Source organism: Rhincodon typus, chromosome 1 (genome assembly GCF_021869965.1).
Source record: "Rhincodon typus isolate 14 chromosome 1, sRhiTyp1.1, whole genome shotgun sequence".
NCBI lineage: Eukaryota > Metazoa > Chordata > Chondrichthyes > Orectolobiformes > Rhincodontidae > Rhincodon > Rhincodon typus.
This window is the reverse complement of record NC_063332.1, coordinates 113,463,960-113,487,866: the sequence shown is the minus strand read 5'-3', so window position 1 is coordinate 113,487,866 and position 23,907 is coordinate 113,463,960. Positions and strand designations below refer to the sequence as shown.

Here is a 23,907-nt window from a genome sequence, read left to right as displayed (position 1 = left end):
ATGCAACTTCCTTTTTATTTAGTGTTGATTCAGAGTTTGCTATGATCTACTATGAAGCAAGTTTTTTTCAAATATTTTGATGCAGCTGGGATCCTGTCAATGTGTGAGCCAGAAATTCAAGATCCTGTTGGTTGATCCTTCCTTATTCATTCTGCAAGAATTTTCTATGATTGTAAATATATTTGTAAATGCTTCTGTCTGCTGACATACAACTTTAACATGTTAGCACAAACAGTTTGCAAGTTGATTGTAGATGTATTGGAGATTTTCTCTCTTCATTCAGAGTAATTGTGGGCAGAAGATAAAGATCAGACGTGTGCTAATGAATTGCCCAGAGATTGTCACCATTGGTTTAGTATGGGATTCTGAGAATTCCGATCTCACATCAGATGTGATTCGATATTTGGCACCTCAGCTTTTTCTCCCTGGAGTAAGTTTCATTGTCTTATTTCTAATTATTGATTAAATGTGCAATAGAAAAGTGTCCATACTTATAAAAACTGTTCATTAAGCTGTCTTCTGACTAGTTTAATTGCCTTTTGCAAGTCCATGCTTATAATCTGGTAAAGTACCTATTCTAAACTGACTGAAATTGTACACTTGTTACCTAGAAAAGTCTGGCATTGTTTCGTGGTGGCAGCTGAAAGCTTTTCACTGTATTTTATTGTATTTTTACTATAAAATACACGTGGCAATAAAAATCAAAATCAATTTAACTTTCATTAGCTGTTATAAGGCTTTTGAGTACCTCTATTGAATTAAATGTAACATTTTAAAGATTTTTGTTTATGGGTCACTCAATCTTTTGGTATCTTGTGACCTTTGCAGTATGTTTCATCAACAAAAGAAGGTGAGCCACTTGCTGTCAGTTGATTCATTAAACCTCCTGGTAGGAACATAAAAACAGGAAGTGGGCCACTTAGCTAATTGAGATAATGGTTGATCTGTGACCTAATTTCATATGCTTATCTTTTACCTTATCGCTTAATACCTTTTAGATAACAAAAATCCATCCGTGTCAGATGTGAAATTAGTAATTGACTGCAGTTTGTGGAAAATAATTCCAAATATTTATCATCCATTACATATAGAAGTATTTCCAATTCCTGAAAGATCTGACTTCAATTTTTAGGATATGTCCTGTAGTCCTAGTTAGCTCAAATGGCAGAAATAGTCCCTGTCTATTCAGTCTCCCTCAAATCTTGCATTCCAGGAAATAATGCAATCTCAAATTAAGCTTGGAGTCCAGGATGTTGACCCATCTGCTTTGGGTGGAGAGTGGAATGGGGGAGGAGAACCTACACTTTGTTTTGATATGAGGGATTCTTTAAGAACAAGGTTTCCGAGGCTTCAGTTTACAGTACAATTACCAACGTTCATCATGTTTTTGATATCTTTAATGTAACTGACTACTTAGAACAGTGTGTTATGTTCATGTACTTTTGATTTTGGTGCAGTCAAATTCTTTTGTTTTAAACGGTGCATCTTGTGGTTTTATTCTTTTAATAAACACCTGAGTTTTCTTATTCCACAACAACAAAATAAACACATTACCAGCCTCTACCTAGATCATAACACCAGGTATCATTCTTTTAACTTTACACTGACCTTGAAGGGAAGCAGATTACCTTTCTCTTTTTGGTATGGTGCCCAGAATCGAATACTGCATTCCAGGTATGATCTAACCAGGGCTTGTGTACCTGCAGCATGACTTGTATATCCTTTCATTCTAGTTTTCTAAATATGACCACACATTCCATCAGCCATTTCGATTATATTTTGTACCTGTCCATGAAATTTTTGGTCTAGGTACACAGAATACTGAGCCTCTCTGGTCTTGCACTGCTTCTAGCCCTTTACCATTTTGAAAGAATTCTATTATATTTAGGTCCAAGTGGAAATCTCATCTGTAACCTGTATGGAAATCCATTTGCCACAATTTTGCTCCTTCATTTAATCTATTAATATCACTTAAAATTTTATCCCTCCAATTACACTGTTTATAATTCTGTCAACCTGTACGTCCTCAGCGACCTTGTGTGTACCTCTCCATCTCGTCTATGTAATTAACAAATGCAGTAAATAGTTGAGTTCATAGTATATATCACTGTTCATTGCCACTGGTCGCAGGTGGATAATTGAAGTGGCTTTTGTCGATGTGTGTCAAATGTTGTTTGACAGTGTTTCACTCCATTAAGAGCTCTGTACAAATGCAGGTGGTTGTGGTTGAATTAAAATCAAAATTTCTTTCTATCCTAAATCTTGTTCTAGTCTGCAAACAAAATCTGAAGTTTCTTTGTCAGTTTGTTAAGCCTTACACTGATTTCCTTAAATTGCTTCTTCCTGATTGCTTGGCCACATGTCAAGACCAGTCCTGAAATTATTTAATTGGAAGTCCAGATTTTTAATGAAGCACTTAACTTGTTGAACTTTGAAAGGGTTCCATATTGCTGTGGTTCGTTTGCTCGCCGAGCTGGTTCGTTAGTTCACAGACGTTTCATTACCCTGCTGGGTAACATCATCAGTGCAGCCTCCATTGTGTTTTCCCGCCTGGTATTTAAACTCTGGGGTCCGTTGGAATTGGTTACCTCATTTCTGGTTTTTCTTCACTGTAGTGTATATACAGAGTCTAATTCTACATGTTTATTGATGGCCTTCTTGGTGGAGAACCAAGCCTCTAGAAATTCCCATACTTGTCTCTGTTTGTCTGGCCTGTCCTAGGATCTTCATGTTGTCCCAATCGAACTGGTGGTTCTCCTTATCCGTGTGAATGGAGACGAGTGACTACTGGTCATGTCTTTTTGTTGCTAGTTGGTGGTCATATATTCTTGTGGCCAGTTTCCTTCCTGTCTGTCCAATGTAATGTTTGTCGCAGCCTTTGCATGGGATCATGTATACCACATTGGTTCTGTCCATAGTGGGTAAGGGGTCTTTCGTTTGAGTTAGCAGTTGGCATAGGGTTGACATGGGTTTATGTGCCACTCTGATGCCCAATGGTCTTAGGAGTCTCGTGGTCTATTCGGATATGTTCTTGATGTATGGTAACATGATGAGTCTGTCAAGGCGTACTGTACCTTCCCGTTTGTTGTTTGTGTGATAGCATCGTCGAACCCAGCTGTTCGGGTATCCGTTGTCCTTAAATACTTCGTAGAGGTATTCTTCATTTTGGCGTAGTTCCAGGTTGCTGCAGTGTGTTGTCACTCACTTAAGTAGTGTTTTTACGCAACTCTGAGTGTTGGAGTGGTTGCTGTTGAAATTCAGGACTTGATCCACATGTGTGGCCTTTCTGTGTACCTTTGTCAGAAATTCCCCATTGGCCATGACGTCCAGGAATGGGAGCTGTCCATTCTTTTCTTCTTCCCTGGTGAATTTGATGCCGGTGAGACTGTTGTTTATAAGTTGGTGTGCTCCCTCTAGTTTAGTCTGTTTGATGATGACAAAAGTGTTGTCCACATATCTGATCCATAGTTTAGGTTGGATCTGCAGTAGGACTATGCTTTCAACTCCGCATCACCGCTTCTGCTATTAGTCCGGAGATATGCTACCCCATGGGTGTCCCGTTGATTTGTTCATAGATTTGACCATTAAAGATAAAGTGGGTTGTGAGGCACAGGTCCAGTAACTTCAGCATGTTGTCTGTGGAGATGGCGTCACTCAGGTCTCATACTTTTTTAGAAGTGTTGCCAGTGTTTCTCTTGTCAGTGGTAAGTCAATCGATGTGTGAATAGGACAGTAATGTCAACGGGCAGCATCTCGTCTATTCTTAGTCTTTGAGGGAACTGAGGAACTCCTGGGCTGAGTGGATTGAGTAGGGTGACTTACTGACAAGGTGCTTTAGTCTCCTTTGTAATTCCTTGTCTAACCTGTATGTTGGTGTGCCTTGGAGGGAGACTATGGGTCTGAGAGGTATTTCCAGTTTGTGTACTTTTAGGAGGCATAAGAATCAGAGGGTGTTTGTCTCTTCAGATTTCATTTTTAGGTGATTGTTGATTTGTCTGGTCTGTTTGAGTCTCTTTAGCGTGTTGATTATTTTATCACTCAGTTGTAGTGTCGGGTCTATTTGCACTTGCCAGTATGTATTCGTGTCTGTGCTTTAGTGAGGTAGTCCCGTTCGTTAGTATTACCGTCATGCGCCCTTTGTTTCCTGGTAAGATTATGATGTTTTTGACTTTTCTCAGTCCTTCTAGGGCCTTTTCTGATATGTTAAAAGTGTTAAATTTGTTCCTTCTGGTCAGTGTCGGGACCACCGTCTGTCTCATAGCTTGTTGTGTTTCCTCATTGATGCCGTTGGTCTTCAGTGTGGAGTCTAGTGTGGCTAGAAACTCTGTCCTGTTAGCATCTCTGTGGTTGTAGTTGAGTCCACGTATTAGAACAGCTTTCTCTGTGTCTGTTAGTGTCCTGTCTGAGAGGTTTCTTACCCAAGTGTCTGATCTTTTGGTTGTTGTTTTGGTGGGTTGGTTTGGCTAGTTTTTCTTGTAGGATCTGTCTTTTGTTGGTTCTTGTTGTTTGTTGACTGATGTTAAAGGCTCTTTCTAAGTCTGTTGTCCACTCTAGGTTGGTTGCATCTAGGAATAGGGTTTTTTGCCATGTAATTTCCCTGTCGTATCTGTGGAGCCGGTTGTGTGTGTTGTTAATCATTACCTTTACCATTCTGTGGCCATTGTGTTCTGCTGTCCTATGTGTCTGTCAGTTGTTGATGGGAGGTTTGTATCTAACACTGCGCAGTAATACCTGGTTCCTGAGGCATCCATGCAGGAAGTGGAGTTGCTCACGGATAGCACTCTGTCGTTTGGCGTAGGTTTCCCATTTCTGGGCCAATTTGAGCATGCTGTGCCCGAAGGTGTCTAAGGTTCTTGAGTAGATTTGTAGCTTGGGTTGTAGTTACTGTGGTTGTTTCGCTCGCTGAGCTCTTTCATTAGTTCGCAGACCCCTTGCCCACTATGGACAGGACCAATGTGATATACAAGATCCCATTCAAAGGCTATGACAAACATTACATTGGACAGACAGGAAGGAAACTGGCCACAAAAATACATGAATACCAACTAGCAACAAAAAGACATGACCAGTAGTCACTCGTCTCCATTCATACGGATAAGAAGAATCGCCAGTTCGATTCGGACAACATCAAGATCCTAGGGCAGGCCAAACAGACAAGCACGGGAATTTCTAGAGGCTTGGTTCTCCACCAAGAAGGCCATCAATGAACACGTAGAATTAGACTCTGTACATACACCACTGCAAAGAAAAACTGGAAATGAGGTAACCAATTCCAATGGACCTCAGAGTTTAAACACCAGGCAGGAAAACAACAGCGCTTCATCGGAGGCTGCACTGATGATGTTAACAGCAGAGTAATGAAACATCTGCAAACTAATGAACCAGCATCTACAACCCGAGTTACAAATCTACTCCGCTCCCATTGATTCACATTGTGAACCATGACTTCATGTTACTTACTGTCCCTTTCAGAAATTCTATTTGCTTTATTACAGGTGTCCCTCACCTTGTACCTTAGAATTTCAGAAATACAACCACTTTCTGTCGAACCTTCGAACTGCGAATTGCACTTTGTTCCAGCATTTTTCTCGTATGTTTTCCTATACTCTTTTCCCTCCTTATTGCTTGGCTTGTGGTACATTGAAGTTGCTTATGCTTTTCCCTTCTGGATATCATTTATTTAGTACAGTAAATAAAATAGCTTTAGATCTCCAGTGAATATATTTCCTTCACCCCCTCCATTTTCAATGAATTACATTCTCCAACTGGGGTGGCTCAGTGGTTAGCATTGCTGCCGCATAGCACCAGGGACTCCAGTTTGATTCCAGCCTCTGGCAACTGTCTGTGTAGAGTTTGCACGTTCTCCCCATGTCTGTGTGAGTTTCCTCAGAGTGCTCTGGCTTCCTCCCTAAGTCCAAAGATGTGCAAGTTAGGTGGATTGACCATACTACATTACCCATAATGTTCGGGGATCTGCAGGCTGGGTGGATTAGCCATGGGAAATGCAGGAATAGCGTAGGGGAGCTGTATCTGGATGGGATGCTCTTTGGAGGGGTCGGTGTGGACTCAATGGGCCAATGGGCCAAATGTCCTGCTTCCGCACTGTGGGGATTCTAACTTGTAGCCAGCTTTGTCTCTTCCTCTGTCTCTCAATACTGCTGTAGCTCTATGATAACCAGTACCTGTGCTGAGCGCTTGACAGTCATCTTCCTTCTATAGCTCCATATCACATTGTTTTGTCATAATAATTGGACTGCTGAGCTCCACTTAAAACCAAGTTTTTTTTTGGCTTACTGGACTGCTCCCTCGTGGTTACTTTTAAGTGGAAGTCTTGACTGCTGTCTCTCCAATCTCTTTTTAATCTCATCATCACCTTCCATTCACTGAGAAATATCTAGTGTGCCTGCCTCAACACAATTCTGCTGAAATCAGTACTTGGATTGGTGCAAGATTAAAGACCTAAGCTCAAGTCTAACATCTCTGCAAGAAAATATTAGTTTTCACCTTTTACTGAAGGTGTTACACTAGTTTATACCATTGTATATCTGTACCAATCAATAAAGGAATTTTAAAGTAGAAACACTGTGTACCATTGTAAGGTTGTTGTTGGAGAAGCTGAATCTTTTATGCTGATATGTTTACTTAAATTGTTTCAAATAATTTCTACAAAGTCTGAAATAGTTTTTTATTCTTTGGTTTGGAATAAACTTTGTCATTTTGTTAGGAGTATATTGACAACCTCTTATGAATATTTTCAGTGACTACCACTAGTTCAGTTGGCAGTTATAAAGGCAAATGCAATTTTAGCATGCATTTCAAGGGCTAGAACACAAGACCAGCAATGTACTGCTGATAATGTATAAGGCTCTGGTCAGACCATACATGATATATTGTGTGTTGCTTTGGGCCTGATTTCTAAGGATGGATGTGCTGGTCTTGGAGGAGGTCTAGAGGAGGTTTACAAGATTGATTCCAGGGATGAAGGCTTGTCATATGAGGAGCATTCGAGAGGACCCTAGGTCTGTACTTGATTTGAGTTTAGAAGAATGAGGGGGAGTTTTATCATTGAAACTTTTAAAAAAAAAAAAAAAAAAAAAAGCCCAGGTGGACATGATGATTCCACTCATAGCAGAGACTAGGACCCAGTGGCACAGCCTCAGTGAGGGCATGACCCTTTAGAACTGAGATGATAAGGAACTTCTTCAGCTAGAAGGTGGTGAATCTGTGGAACTCATTGCCACTGAAGGCTGTGGAGGCCATGCCACTGAGTGTTTTTAAGACAGAAATCATTTGATTCTTGATTAGTAAGGGGATGAGAGGTTATGGGGAGAAGGCAAGAGAATGAGTTGAGAAACATATCAGCCATGATCAAATGGCAAAACAGACTTGATTGGTCAATTGGCCTAATTCTGCTGTTATATCTGATAGTCTTATGGACTTAATTCAGGAATCTGATCATTCGTTCTTTCAGCTGTAAACATAATTAAATCCACCCTGCATTTTCTGTTTGTCTCGATTTTAATGGTCAAAATGTAGCCGAAATACTCTGTGTACATTATAATAGACTTTCTGGTGTTGATAAGGAATTCCTGCTTTAGGGAATAGATAGAGTGGACTCCCAGAAATAACATCGAAGATGTGAAGGACACTCATTGGGAAGGGTATTACATTGTTAAAAGAAATTAACTTTATGCTTTACATAGCACTCGATTCGATACTTCAAATTTAACTACATAAATCTTGTATTGGTGAGATCTATATGGTTTATCCCTAATATGTAACATGGGTAGAGAGAAGTTTTGTTAAAAATCTAAACATATATTAATATTCCTTTTAAGAGGAAATAAAGCATAAAACTTCACAATTAAAAATATGCAATGATTAAGCTTCATTAATGTGCATTTTTTTTTAAAAGCTTTTCTTCCAAGCAACTGATGAACGGGCTAAGAGAAGTGAATTGGTTCTTGTTGGAATGGTATGCTATTCCAGCAGACACTATTGCACCTTTGCCTTTCATACAAAAAGCTCCAAGTGGATTTTCTTTGATGATGCTACAGTTAAGGAGGTGAGCTTTAAATTAATAATTTGTGTATATGTTGGTGCATCCAATTTCTATGATGCACCATTTTGCTGTTTGGATTACTTTTTAAAAAAAAAAAGAAGACAGTGAAGATTTTTAAATCCTTTTTGGGTGAATATGGGAACAAAATTATATATGTCAGTAAGGATTGAACAAGCACATGCTTCTTTCTCTTGAAAAGGGAAAGTTGAGGAGGTGAACAATAGAGCATTAAAATTTATTGGCAGCTAAAGAACAGTTGGTCCCCTGAGTCTGCCTCAAAAAGTTTGGATTTGATAGGAAACCATGATGTGGAAAAGGCAATGCTTGAGATCATACGTATAATGTAGTCATTAATAGATCTGTTGTAATTTATGAGGAACTTTTCTCAGCAATAGTATTTAGAATGTGATATTTGCTACTACAAGGAGTAGTTGAAATGAATAGATTGGTTAAATTAATCCAAAGGTTGGATAACCATTTGACTCGTCATAGTGAATTAATCACACGGACAATCTCAAAGTGGAGAACCACGGGTCTGTCATATGTGATGCATGTTTTATGACATTACCGCAATAACTCCTCCCAATCAACGAGAACTTCGATTTACTGTCCCTGAGCTACACTTATTACAAAGACTTCTGACACCATTCGTTTGACCTAAAACGGGAATAACTATTTATTACTAATGACAAGTACTTTACAAAAATCTAAGGATGGCAATCATACAAACTCTTAAAATCACTAACAAACTATTCGGACTATTAGTCTAAAATCCCCTTTTCCCCAAGCCAGTACTTAAACCTGACAGCCAGGACAACAAGTTGCTATTGAAGGTTAGATGTTAGGTGAAAGAGAGAAAAGTGGTAAGGAAATTGGCTGGACTCAGTATTTGAATATCAGGCTAGCAGTTCCAACTTCTGAATATACTAAAGCCATTTGAGCAGCTCTGCAGTAGTTTGGTGAATAAAGAGTGGAAACCTTTGAAAGAGGTACTGAGTTAGGTTCCTTCTTCTGGGCAGTCTCCTCATGGTAACCTATGAGGAATGAGAAACAATCTTCCAGTCGACCTTTCTTGCTCCAGTCATGGTTAATGACCCCATGGTTCCCTACGAATCGGGCAGTCAAGGTGCTTCTCCTGTCAAGAGCAATCCTTTCTCGGACCTCAATACTCAAGTTGTAGCTGTTGACTCCCACATGTGGCTGCTGCAGAGTTTGGCTTTACAACTCCAGCTGTTCAGTTAAAAGCTACGTTACAACTAGGTCTGTTATGTATGATGTATGTAAGCTATTTCAGTTTTTAAAAAAATATTCGTCTGATAGGTTGGATCAAAGTGGAAAGATGTGCTTTCCAAGTGTGTCCGAGGTCACTTCCAACCCCTGCTGTTGTTTTATGCTAATCCCAATGGTTTGCCGGTCAATATGGAGGATGTAACAATTCACAACCTACAGTCTGCTCACTGTAGAACAGATGGAGAGGATTCAGGTGAGTTTACACCTTTTAAAAAAAGACTTGCTTTTAAATTTTTAATTTAAGTCTTTATACCCATGTCAAGTATCGTAACTTTTTAGATTCTATTTGTAATTCATCACGGTTTGTCTATCATTTATTTTATGTTGTGTAAACTGGCAGATGTATTTGCCAATGAGCAAGTGCTCTTATTTGTATGTTATCTTATCCATTGCAGTAATTCTAGAAGTGTATTAATTGGGAATTAGTACCAGCAGCTCTTGTTTTAAAATATTTGTTAAATGTCAGCTTGAATTTGTGATTGCAATCTTAACCCTGAGCTAAAAGACCTCGTCCACTCCAAAACTACTTAAAGCCAACACTTCAGTGCGGTCCCTACTAAGTGCTGCAGCGCTAGAAGTGTCAGGTTTCTTTAAACTAAAGTCCAGCATTCATCAAAGGTTGATGTAATGGATCCAGTGCAACTTTTCCAAAGAAAAGCAGTTTTTTTTTCTTCCCAGTTTCCTGTCCAACACACAAACATCAACACCAGCAAAACAAATTTACTCATTATTCATTTCATTGTTTATCTTGCTCCAGATCAAAATCTGCTGCTTTAATTGAAGTAGAAAGCTCAATTCAAACCACAGAAAAAGGGCTGTGTGCAGAATATTTTATTAATACATTTTATGTGGCATAATTGGCATTGGCTAAGCACATGGCAGTGGAATATAATGTGATTAATTATAAAGTTATCCACTTTGATAGAGGGAAAAGCAAAGTCATTGCATTTCTACATTGGTGAAAGACTGGAAAATGTTGATGTCCTTTATCATGAATCACTGAAAGCTACTGTGCAGCACAACAGTTAAGAAGGCAAATGGTATGTTGGCCTTCATCACAAGAAAATTTGAGTAGCGAAGTAAAAATCCCTTGCAGCTATTGTATGCGGTATCAGTGATAACACATCTGGACTATTCTGTACTTTTGCTCTATGTACCTGAGCAAGGGTATACTTGCCAGAGAGGGAGGACAATGCAGGTTCAACAGACCCAATTCCTGGGATGGCAGGATTGCTTTAGAAGAGATTGATGTAGCTGGGCTTGATTTATCACAGGTTTAGAATAATGAGGTGATCTCTTGGAAATGTGCAAAAATTTTAAAGGAGTGGACAGTACATGTAGAAAGGAAGTTTCCTCTGATTATAGACTCTAGAAACCGAGGACATTGCCTTTTATTTTAAGACTATCGATATAGGACCAACCTAAGGAATTTCTTCACTCAGTGTGAAGAATCTCTGGAATTTTCTACCCTAGAGGCCAGTAGAAGCTTGAATCACTGAGCATATTCAAGATAGAAATTGACAGTTATATGAAACTAATGACATCAAGGGATTTGAAGATGGTGTGGGGAAAGTAGCATTAAGGAAGCTGAACCATTTTCTAACTTAATACTGGAGCAAATTTGATGGCTTGAATGGCCTACTCCTGCTCTTATGTTGCTTCCTGATTAAAGAAGAATGACAAATTTTACTGAACTGCATTTTGGACATATGCCTAATCTACTTGATCTCTCCCAGGAATCACCTAGTGAACCATTTGCATGTATACCCTCTTAAGGTTCGTGTATCCTTCCTTTGGTAAGGAGTCCAAAGCTATAAACAGTACTCCAGTTTTGGTCTCATGATCATCAACATTTTCTGTAAGACTTTATTGCTGTCATCTTTTAATCCTTTGCACTAAAGATCACCAAACCACTTACTTTGCTAGGTGCTTGTTGTGTTCTATTAATTTTCTTCTTAGATACTTATATCTTGGAATCTTGAGTTTGCATCCAGGAATACACAGATTCTTCTAGCAATACTTTGCCAGCTTCTGTCAACTTAAAAAAAAAAAAAAATAAACACTTTTCTATATTCCCTTCCAGTGCTGGAAGTACATACAGTCAGTGGGCAAATTCATCCCCAAAGTCACCAAGCACTTAACAAATTTCAGTTGCTTGGATGACCAGTCAGAAAAGAGAGGCCCCTTCCACCATTAAATGAAAGGGACAGAATCTAATCATTGACTGGTTCTTTCTTGCATTTGGTGCTGGTAGACTCAAGCAGCAGCAATCATCAGAAAGAACCGGCCTGTGATTACAGTAGCAATTAGGTGAATGGCAGCAAGATTGGAGGAAATGTGGTTCGCCAAGGCCAAACTAGAGGAAGCAGGAGAAAGTGGTTCATGAAGCTAGGGTCCTGGGGAGAGAACAGTTTTTGATTTTCAACTATTCAATATTCAGCTAACTGAGAACCAGGAAAATTGAGTTAACAAGTTCCTTGTCAATTAATTTCTAGTTTGTGGCTGAAGAAGTTCACGGGATGTTGTCTGTGCAGGGTTGAATGAATTTGATGTTATTGTAATGAACACGCAATTGGGTAATTTAATATTGAAGAGGCTTTTTCAAAGAATCACATTTACATGTTATGGCATCTCAAGGAGTCTTGCGCAGACAGAATCACTTGAATTACCGGTACAGTGACAAAACATGCAACCGTTGGTTTCTCCGATCTGCAGAATGTGGGATTAGGATGTTGGCTAATTTTTGTATAGAATTGTGTCCCTATTTTTGAGAAGGAAAATTACGTTCGTTGCTAACTAGTACCTGTTGTCTTATGCCGATTCAAATAGGCTGGCATGTAGGGAATTAATGCTTTCCTTGTGTGCTGTGGTTTCAGTTTTAATGGAGCAGACATGATTATTGTGGTTGTTGATGAGTTCTTACAATATGTAAACACAAATTCAGAAGTGATGTTACTACACATGGGTGCATCAACTAAAAGTGTGGAGTAGTAATAGCAGAGCACAACCTCTGAGTCAGGGGGCTCAGGTAAAAGCCCAACCTACTGCAGAGATGTGAAATGACATCCCTGAACAGGTTAATTAGAAAATCTCACTTAAGGAGTTGGTGAGAATGAAATAGGAATCACTGAAAATCTAAAAATAGCAGCCAGAATTTAAAAGGTAGGGCCCAGGAAAATCTCAAGAGTAGCCATTTCTTTTTGGGGTGGGGGGGAAAAATTGACATTTGCCAAATGACAAACAATACCCAGCCCATCTGACTGTGCGAATAGTGGAGGGGGTGGTGGCATGGTGGTAATGTTACTAGCAAGTGAACCAATGGTTCAGGCTAGTGTCCTGGGTTTGCAAGTCCAAATCTCATGATAGCAATTGGTGAAATTCAATTAACTAGTCTCGATAATGATGACCATGAAACTATCCTCAGTTGTTGTAAAAAGTAATCTCTATGGAAAGAAATCTGCCCTTTTTGCTTGGACTGATCTACATTTGACGCAGCAGTTTGGTTGATTCCTAAATGGTCCACCAAGCCACTCTGTTCGAGAAGGTGACTCATCCCTCGTTACCCCTGAGAAAATGATGGTGGGCTGCTGTCTTGAACCAGTGCAGTCCATTTGATTTAGATAGAAACTCAATGATTATAGGGAGGGAATTCCAGAATTTTAACCCTCGCACATGGAATGCAGCATTTTTTTAAAAAAATTGAAGCAGGTGTAGGCCTTTCAGCCCCTCCAGCCTGCCCTGTCATTCTGTTAAGATTTAGTTGATCTGCCTAAGTTTCTCTTCTGTACCATCTCTTAACCCTCAACTCCTTGGTATTTCCAAAATCTGTCTCTTTAAATACTTTCAGTGATCTAGCATCACAACTGTATGGCTTAGTGAATTCCAGCTACTCACTACTCTGAAAAGAAATCTTTTCACACCTCCGTTTTAAATGAATGCCCCGTTAGTCTGTAACTATGCTCCCTAATTTCAGATTTCTCCAATGTTCACACACAAGAATACATTCCTCTGTGCTGTATGTTTTTAGAATCTCTGTCGATCTAAATGATAGTCTTGCTTTTTGATTCTTCCTCCCAAAGTACGTCACCCCTCACTTTCTGACATTAAGCTCCATCTATCAGGTTTATGCCCTCTTGCTCAACCTTACAGATTCCTGATGTTCTCATCATAACGTGCCCTCCCACCTATTTTTATGTTACAAATGTGAACACATTATACTTTGTTTCTCCTCCATATCATTAATATAGATAGTAAATAACTGAGGACCTAGGACTAATCCTTGTGCTACTGGGTGAGATGCTGTTCGGACAGTCAGTATAGACTTGATGGGCCAAAGACTGCTTCACTGTAGGGATTCTATGAAGGAATAGTGATTAAATTTTCAAGTTAGGATGATGGGTGGCTTGAAGGGCAACTTGCAGTTGGTGGTTTTTTCCATGTGTGTACTGCCTTTGACCTTCTAGATGCTAGATGTTTTGGGTTTTCAAGCTACTGTCCAAGGAGCTTTGTTGAATTTCTGCAGCGCATCTCATAGATACTACATGCTGCTGCTACTGAGTGTTGGTGGTGGATGGAGTGAAAATTTGTGAATGTTCTGCCAATCAAGCAGGCTACTTTGAATTGGCTGGTGTCAAGCGTTTTGAGTGAGGAGGATTCCATCACACTCCTGACTTATACAATTGCTCAATGGGCTTCGAGGAGTCAGGACATGTGTTACTTGTTGCAAGATTCCTAGCTTCCAACCTGCTGCTGTAGGCACAATATTTACATGGCTAATCCAGTTTAGTTTCTGTTTAATGGTAACTCCCAGGATGTTAATATTCTGCAGGAAATAACTCCTCTTCTGTCTCCCAATGCCTGGATGGGAGACTGTGACAATATTCTAGATGCTGGATACCAGTTAACAAAATGCACTGCATTTGCCAACACCCTTCCAACATCACCTTCCAAAACTGTAATCCCTGCCACCTAGAAGGACAAGGGCAAAAGACACGTAAAATCATCACTACTTACAAGGTTTCCTCCAAGACCCCCACTATCCTGATTTGGAAAGGATATCGCCATTACTTCACCGTCACTGGTCAAAATCCTGGAACTCTCTCCCACATCACTCAGTGTTCCGCATTATAAGGATTGTAATGGTTCAAGAAGACAACTGACCACCATTGTAATTAGGGATAGGCAGTGAATCATGGCTGAGCCAGCAAAGACCAAAGCCCGTGAATGAATGGAAAACACTTTGTATGTCTGATTACATGCATTGTTACGTGAGATCATTGCTACTTCATTTAAGGAGCAAAGATTAAAGCTCAGAAGTGAACCTTGTTTAAAATTAGAGAGGAAATTCAGTTGGTGTGCATAATTTGCTGAGGTTAATTTTCATCAACTTTGCCTGGTGCCAACAAAGCAGTAGTTGCTTCAAGTTGAGGTCAGAAGCCTTGCATATCATTTCATTAATGCTGACAATGGTAGTGAAAAATCCTGAAGTCAGACAGCTTTATTCTTGCATCTAAACTGAATATGCATATTTTATCTAATAGAAAAAGAAATGCAAATATCTGCTGCCAGATTGATTGACCACGTAAGGGAAGGTGGAACCGAAGGCCAATTGTCAAAAACAAGTCACCAGAAAATGCCTCCAAAACAACCATCTAATACTAAAGGAGGCTTCCAGAGGGGTTTCATTCAAGATAGTCGAGGTCGAGGGCTAAGTAAGTATAATTTATTTATTTTGATACTATTTATTTTCAACTTGTATACTCTGGCAGCCCTGCCTATTATCATTAATAGAGTTTTGCAGCACTATAAAGCTAATTTATTTCTACGTTCCCAAATTTTCTGGAGTGTTTGGAAATTGCTCACTGAACTCTTAGTTTTTCTTCACTGGGGATTTTAAAATGTACATTTTTAAATACAGTTTAACATTCTTGGCCTCAAATGTTGTTGAGCAATTTCATTAGGCCTCACTGGCTTCTTACACTACAAAATGTAACTAGTACATGACGAGTGGCTGTGCTTTGTTTAGTGACCAATGGGAATCAGGAATACTTAATACTACCCATTGTCCAGCAATATACTAATTTGTTCTTTGTGGTTTGTTCATCTTCATGCATTTTGAAGTTTCAGGATTACTGGCTATACTGGATCCAACTCTCCAGATCCTTCTGAAGAAGGGTCACTGGACCCGAAACATTAACTCTGCTTTCTCTCCACAGATGCTGAGTTTTTCCAGAAATATTTTTTTCTGATTTCCAGCTTCCACAGTTCTTTTTCTCCAGATACTTTGATTCGTTGCTTTTTGATATTGTTAGTACCCTTATTTATAATGTATGTTCTAGTGATTGTTAAATATGTTTAGGATTCTAAATGTCTAGCTCATGCAGTTTCTTATCCCACTAACCTGAAAGGAATTTATTGAATTTGTATCAGATAGCTATGTTCAAATTTTCTCCAGTGCTTTGTTTTCATTTGTAGTACAAGTTTTCACTCATTTTTTAGCTCTGTAATGTAAAAGAGTTCCATGATGTTTCCTTAAATCTGCCAAGAAATTTTAGGCTATTATATTCATATGATTTTTTTTGTTCAGCGAAGTGAATGAAAATGTTTTGAACATATTAATTTGAGGTTGGAAAACAAGTGTTGAAGTTGCATAGTTTAAGATAGTAATTGTAACATAACTAAAAGACCTTGGACCCAATTAGCCTTTTGCTGGTGTTTATCTCCTACGTGAACTGTACTTTTACTCCCTCTGCCTGTTACGTTTCATTATTCCTTCCACCATCACCTACGTATTTGACCTGTTCTCAAATGTTAACATGGTCACTATTTCAATCACTAACTTGATATCAAATTCTAGGCGTTTAACTTTGATTTTAAAAAAAAGCTTGCTGTCTTTCCTAACTCCTGCACTTAATGTTTAATATTCGTTCTCACACATTGGATGTCCGAAGTGCTGGAAACAGTCTGTTCTTCTTTATTCTGTCCCATCCTTTCATAATGTTTGACAATATGAATTGTATTCCCTTTAATATTTTTGTCAAGTGAAATCAGCCTTGACAATAAGTATTTTTTATTCATACATGTGTCTTCATATCAGGCAGTATCTTGAATGCACGTTATGCTCTCTCTATATTTCAAGGATTGGAGAAAAATGGCATGATGGTATTGTTGCTACATTGTAATCCAGAGACCCAAGTAATTTTCTGAGGACCTGAGTTTGAATCCTATTAAAGCAGATGTTGAATTTGAATTCATTAAAAATATTCAGTTAAAAATCCAATTAAGTCTATTGTAAAAACTGATCTGGTTTACTAATCTCGTTTACTAATCACCTTAGTGACTGGAAGATGGTTATCCTATCTGGTTTGTTCCAGGCTCACGCTCCACAACTACAGCGCTGTAATTGATTGTTAAGTAACCTCTAAAATGGCCTAACAAGGAACTTGTTACCTCAATTTTCCTTGTTCTCAACATGAACTCTGGGCCTCATGAAGTCTCATGGCATCAGGTCAAAAATGACAAGGAATCCTGCTGATTACCATGTACAGTCCACATCTCCACCCCGGATGACAAATCAGTACTCCGTTGAACACCAGTTAAGGAAACAATGAAGAGTGCAGAATATGGTCTAGGTGGGACACTTCAGTTTTTAAACCTGCAACTACTTCCATGTAGAAGGTCAAGAACAGTGGATACGTGGACACACTATCTCTTACAAGTTCCTCTCCAAACCAGACAGCATCCTGACTTGGAAATATATCACCGTTCATTCAGTGTTGCTGGTCGGAATCCTGGAATTACCTTTCTAAGTTCATTGTAGATCTATTTACAGTATATGGACCACAGCAGTGCGGTAATTTTGCCACCATCTTCTCAAGGACATCTAGGGATGGGCAACAAATGCTGATCTAGCTAGTGACACCCACATTCCAATGAATGAAGAATATAGAGTGGGCTTGGTAACACCACAATTGACTCAGTAAGTCAAGTCCTAAAGAACATAGCTGGTAGATAGGTCTGTGGCATTTGGTTAATGAACCAGCAAGATGAGAGAACATGCTGGTTCATATAACATGGAATTTCATCTACTTTTTTGTTCATCTACCATCTGTATCCTTTTGTGGCTTCTTATTTTAATATCAAACCTTCCACTTTCAGTAGTGTAGGCATAATTGGACACCACTTTCTCTAGTCTCATTGTTATATTACTGTGAAGAGAATTTCTGCTGAGTTGAGTAGGAAATGGTGCCCACTTATCTCACTCCTTGCTTGCCTGATTTCCTTGTGTACAGGTTTTATTTTTGGAGGATTCTTGAAAGGTTATCTTTAATAAATTCACTTTTAAAATAACGTGTTCACAGCTTCTGTGTTGTGGCAGCAACACAGTCAGAAATGAAATATATACAAACGACTTCCGGTGTTTGACTTGTATTTACTGATAATTCATGCTTATTACCCTTGAACATGATAAGCCTCACTTTCTTTCCTTCCTACTGTCAAATGATTAAAAGTTTGTTCATTATTTTGCTTGTTGGACAACAGCTTTGAAGGTTATAAGCCTTGTATTAATCACAGTCGTTAACAAATGCAAACATTGTCTGACATGCATATGTTTTTATACCCTTTAACTTCTAACAATAAAAAGTACATGACAGTCCAAACACATTTTCAGATGTAGGAAAGCGACCTACATTTTTTTTCTCATTTGTAGCATTATATGGCATATCACTATTGAACAAAAACGTACACTTGTGTTTTTACAGTTAAAGTATTTCCTGATGAAAATCCTTTTCGATTCCGAGACCGTTCAAAAGATCAGGCTCAAAAGCCACACAATGCGAGGAGTTCTTCACAACCCCTGAAAATAGAAAATGATAAGCTAACAAGAAGAGCTGACTACGGCAGACAGAAAGGTTCATGTTTTTGACTTACTTTTTACTGTAGGGATCGGCACTGATCTTGTAAATACTTGAACGGTGATATACTGGCATTTTAAAGCTTTCTTGCTGTTGCCCACATTTAGGAAGAGAAATCTGCTGTCTTCTGATTTTGAGCTAGATCAATACTTCCATTCCCTTTGACTGTAACTGGAAGTCCAAATCTAAATGATTAATTTTTTAACCTGCTGCTTTCGTGCTCAAATGAAATAAGGCAAAGTATAATTTTCATACAGTGAAGATGGTATTCAAGATAATGGGTGGTTGATTTGGACTTCTAGAACGTTGAGAGTTTCCACTTTCAGAGTGCAATACTTACAGCAGACCTAGTTAGAAAGGATTTAATGTAGAAATACCCTTGTTTTGATGATCTGTATTAACTAATTGTTCAAGAATATGTACTAAAGGCTTCTTTGTAAGCCTCATTTGTAATATATATAGGAATCTTCCCTCCTATTATTCATTGAAATGTTCATGGATCCCAAAGGTGATTTTTTGCATATAAGTATAATACTAAAAGATGGTTTGTGTTCCCCATACATTTTTAACACGACTTCATCTGCGTGTTAATCCAGGCTATGTTTTTATATTTGTGCCAGTATTTTTCAACTACATTGTTGATTTTACACGCCCAAAGTAATAAACATTGAAAAATTATATTCTATTCATATTGTGCATCTGTAATTTCTAAGCTGTACTTGCCTTGGAAGGTTATACTTGTGTAATTAGTTGTGCAGTGTTGAATCTAGAAATGGTAACAGGATACAAGGATCACTATTTGCGTTTAATTTCAAACAACGTTATGTTGGGGTTGCGAGGTTTCAAACTGGCAATGCTTTAAATATAACTAAAAATTGCCCAAGTCTGACAAATCTTTGCATTTTTTTGAAAAGGTAACGAAGAGGATAGATGAGGGTAGGTCAGTTGATGTTGTCTATGTGGACTTTAATGAGGCTTTTGACAAGACCCCACACGGCAGGTTAGTCATGAAGGTTAAGTTGCATGGGATGCAGGGAGAGCTAGCTAATTGAATTTGAAATTAGCTCGATAGTAGGAAGCAGAGAGTGATAGTTGAAGGTTGTTTCTCGGACTGGAGGCCTGTGACTAGTGGTGTGCCAAAGGGGTCAGTGCTGGGGCCTTTGTTACTTTTTATTTACATAAATGATCTGGATGTGAATGTACAAGGCATGATTAGTAAGTTTGAGGATGATACAAAATTAGGAGGTATCATTGACAGCGAGGAATCTTGATCAGATGGGGAAGTGGGCTGAGGGTTGGCAAATGCAATTCAATACAGGTAAGTGTGAGGTGTTGCACTTTGGAAAGTCAAACAAAGGTAGGATTTATACAGTAAATGGTAAGGTTCTGAGGAGTGTTGTTGAACAGAGGGACCAAGGAGTACAAGTACATAATTTGTTGAAAGTGGTGTCACAGGTAGACAGGGTGGTGAAGAAGGGATTTAGCATGCTGGCCTTCATTGGTCAAGGCATTGAGTATAGGAGTTGGGATGTTATGTTACAGTTGTGTAAGTCATTGTTGAGGCTGCACTTGGAGTATTCTATGCAGTTTTGGTCACCCTGTTATAGGAAAGACCATAGTTAAACTGGAAAGTGTGCGAAGAAGATTTACAACGGTGTTGCCAGGACTAGTAGGCCTGAATTATATGGAGAGGTTGGCCAGGATAGGACTTTATTCCTTGGAACGTAGGAGATTGAGGGGTGACTTTATTGAGGTGTATAAAATCATGAGGGGCATAGATAGGATGAATGCATATAGTCTTTTTCCCAGGGATGAGGAATTGAAAACTAGAGGGCATAGGTTTAAGGTAAGAGGGGAAAGATTTAAGAAGAACCTAAAGGGCAACTTCTTCACGCAGAGAGTGGTGCGTATATGGAATGGGCTGCCAGAAAAAGTGGTTGAGGCAGGTACAATAGCAACATTCAAAAAACATTTGGATTGGTATATGGATGGGAATGGTTTAGTGGTATGTGAACCAAATGCGGGTAATTGGAACTAGTTAAGTGGACACCATGGTCAGCATGGACCAGTTTGGTCCAATGGGCATGTTTCCATGCTGTATTACTCTATGACTGAGGTATGGAATGAATTCCAATAAGATGTAGTGTCTTTGGTTTTAGGCTAATCGTTAGATAAGAATGTCATTTGAAACAAGAAAGAATGAAATGTATGGAAACTTCTAAAAATCTTCAAAGTAATGAAAATGTGTTATGATCCCTACTAAAATCAAGGGATCTGTAAATATGGGGACAAGGTTTGGTTCACCTATTCTTACTTTTTTTGAATGATGATCCCAGCAGATGGTAATACTGGACAAGTCAGGTTCCAGGGTGAAACCATACTTGTTAGATCATAAATTTCACTTTTGTAGTTGGTTGCTATGGTTGTTAGTTGCTGGAAATATTCATGCTAGGCTGCCAGTGTTCATGGACAAAACACATTTATCACAAAAAAGAAAAACAACAAACAGAGCCAAATGAAAGTTAATTTGAAAAGATCTTGATCTTCACAACAACAAAGATTTAACCTTTTACCCAGCAATACATTTTTAAAATACTCAATCCCAGAGTAATATCCCTTCTATTTTTAATCTTTAATTTCCTTATTTAACTGACTCTGTACAGTTTTCTTTCTTTGATTATTGAAATAGTTCTAAGACTTCTTTGTAATTTTGACGTAACCTCCCTTCAGTTCTGAGGACCTGGAATTCTGACAGCTAAGAAATTTCTTAAACTCTAACAACCTGGAGGTTCTACGAACCTATAAAACTGCCCTGCTGCTAAGATTAAACTGTTCTTCTGAATTGAAAACATGAGTATATCTGAAAAATCATCTGAGAAGTAAATTATTCAACCTCCATCTTTCACTGAAAATTTTCAAGGTAGTGAGCAAATGAAGTTCATGGATAAGTATATAATGTGTCCATATCTGGTACATAAATATTTAAAGATACATGTCCCTGTATTTAATTATAAATAGTCACACCTAAGCCTATAAAAGTGATGTTGCCTGAGAGATTAGTTGGATGATACTTTAATATTATGATGATGAATCAGTGTTATCCTACTCATATACTTCACTGGAACCCACTCTGTTGGCTCTCAATATTGTTTCTGAATCTGCAGACTTTCTGGTTGATTAATTATTGATAGATACTGGTGGACATGGATTTTTTTTGTTCCTGAACACTCTAGTGTAGGTTTATCTCTGACCGAGCAATTAGCAATTGGGCTAATAACACAATTAAAAACGTTTACTTAGTAGTATGTTGGTCGTTGGTCAGGTCTGTTCATGCCATGTGCCACGTCATACAGCATCTCTGCAAAATAGTTTATTAACATTTTAAAATCTTGTTGTGTTTGGAATCATGAAGCAGAGAACTATCTGAGCTATTGAGAGGTTACTTGGATGAAATGCGTTTCCATTTCAGAAAGCAATAATTTTTGCTTTAGAAAATGGGAATCGGTAAAGGCTATTTAGTCACTTGATTCTTTTGTACCTTCAACAAGATCATAGATGATGTGTGACTTGATTTTATGTATCCACTGTTGCCCTATTTGCATTGATGCATATGGTTAACAGAACTCTTTCAAATTTAGTTCTAAGGTTAGCAATTTATCTAGCATCAATTATCATTTACAGAAGAGAGTTTGAAATTTCCAACGTGCATACTGTCTTTTCATAATTTCATCCCTGAAATGTCTGATGGTAATTTTTGACTCTGAATCCTAGTCCTGGACCTCCCAACCAGCAGAGGTAGAATAGATCAAAGGAGCTATTTGTTCCCATTAATATTTTGAAAATGTTTGATTCCATTATCTATTCCATGACAAATATTGAGACCCCAGCACAGATCCATGCAGGCATCCGATTGTCACATCCTACCAATTTGAGTATCTGCCAATTATCCCTACTGTCACAAGCCACATAGCCAGTTTGCTGTTTAGACTAGTAATTAGTTTCATGTGAAGTACTTTATCAAACACTGGAACTTTATGGTTTTGTAGAATTAAGAAGCAGAAGATAATTGAACCCTAGTGGGAGATGTGCATAGATGCTTTGGTAGCAACCATAAAGTAATAACAAGTAATCTCCCTTTTTTAAATGCTTCCTGTAGCAATGTAATTTAACTTATGAAATTATGCATATACAGTGCTGGTTTGTTCTTGTACTGATTAATGCTGTGTTTCTAATATTCTATTATTTTCTTACCTTGTGATCACACTATCTTCAGAGGATAGATCTCCTTCAAAATCTGGAACGCCACCTCATGGAAACGGTCTGAAACATTTCTGGGATCAACATGTACACAGTGGTCACAGGAAAGGACCTTCGAGTGAAGGTAGAGCTACTCCACAACCAACAGCACCATCAAACAGATTGTTTTATGCTTCTGACAATAAAAACAAAAGCAGCAGCTTCAGTGAATATGATATTGATAGTCAAGATTCAAGGGACAAAGGCAATGGTAGGAATAGAAGTAAGGGTAAGGTTTGGAAACCATCACGGGAAACACTGAATGTGGACAGTATTTTTGAGGATGGAAACAAAAGGCAAAGCAGTCCGAAGCACAGATCAAGTTCTTCTAACCAACCACAGCATAACAGAGGACTGAATGCTCATGACGTATTGAGAGAGAACAGAAAACACAAAGAACTAATGACCATATATGAAGATGAACTCAAACAAGGAAGTGTAAGTTCTTTGGAGGCGGATGGAAAATCAAATCCAGAAAAAGACAAAAGCAACATGACTGAAACCAGTTGTCAAGTGCAGAAAATTGAAGCAGGGTATGAAAGCAATGATCGACTCAGCAATAACTCGGTTAGTTATAATGCTTTGGCCATGGAAACTTTCAATGGAAAGCACTTGAAGAATATTCAAGATTCATTTAGCAACAGGTAACTCTCTTTTTACATTAATTATCAGAGAAGCCTTTCTTCTCTAATTTCTTAATGCACTATAACTCAAGCAGTAAAATAGTGTTTATTTTTATATTCAATTTTGTTAATCCATGCTATTTCCTAGTATGTTAAGATCTCTAAATATTTGCAATATTCAGAAAAATTACTAAACTGTGCATGTTTCCTGTCAGTACACAACCTTTGTGTCAAACTTCATCATCTTTTATTACTTCTGACGTACAAATTTATAATCAACTACTCGTGGTATTGGTGTAAATTCATGAGGAGGACATTTTGTGCCACTAATGACAACACAGTTGCTACTTCTTTTAAACCCTTTGTCTCCCAGAGTGATTGATTTCAGAGTAAATATTTTAGGCATTGTACCAGTGTTCCTTATTCATTTTTTTTAATGCCAGTAGTGACCAAATATCATGGGAAAGCTTGTGTTCCCAATTGCCCATTCAGCCTTGTCCTACCCTCCCCATTTTTTCCTCTCCACTTAATCTTGCCTCTGCTCTTGTGTTCCACCACTTCTGCTATCCTTTTGCCTCAGCCCTCTCTGCTGCCTTCTAACTGCCCTCATCCTCAAATCTGCCATTAAGGGACACTAGATCCAGTTCCACGCTCTCAACATCCACCTGATATTCATTTCTTTGCCACATGGGCTTCTCCCTTTGCCTTGGCATATCAGTGT

General features: G+C 38.5%; 1 protein-coding gene across 5 annotated transcripts in view; it reads left to right on the top strand.

Moving 5' to 3' along the window:
• The window catches only part of LOC109938235 (inactive ubiquitin carboxyl-terminal hydrolase 53), an 84,570-nt gene that overhangs the window by 31,806 nt on the left and 28,857 nt on the right, over positions 1 to 23,907 (top strand). For 4 of the 5 annotated variants that reach the window (XM_048596833.1, XM_020536681.2, XM_048596841.1 and 1 more), the window contains exons 7-12: positions 284 to 430; positions 7,916 to 8,065; positions 9,383 to 9,545; positions 14,893 to 15,063; positions 18,115 to 18,264; positions 22,541 to 23,207. In XM_048596833.1, the coding sequence (XP_048452790.1) occupies positions 284 to 430; positions 7,916 to 8,065; positions 9,383 to 9,545; positions 14,893 to 15,063; positions 18,115 to 18,264; positions 22,541 to 23,207 (1,448 nt within the window). The remainder of the gene's footprint in view (positions 1 to 283; positions 431 to 7,915; positions 8,066 to 9,382; positions 9,546 to 14,892; positions 15,064 to 18,114; positions 18,265 to 22,540; positions 23,208 to 23,907) is intronic. The other variant, XM_048596850.1, reaches the window with a different exon arrangement.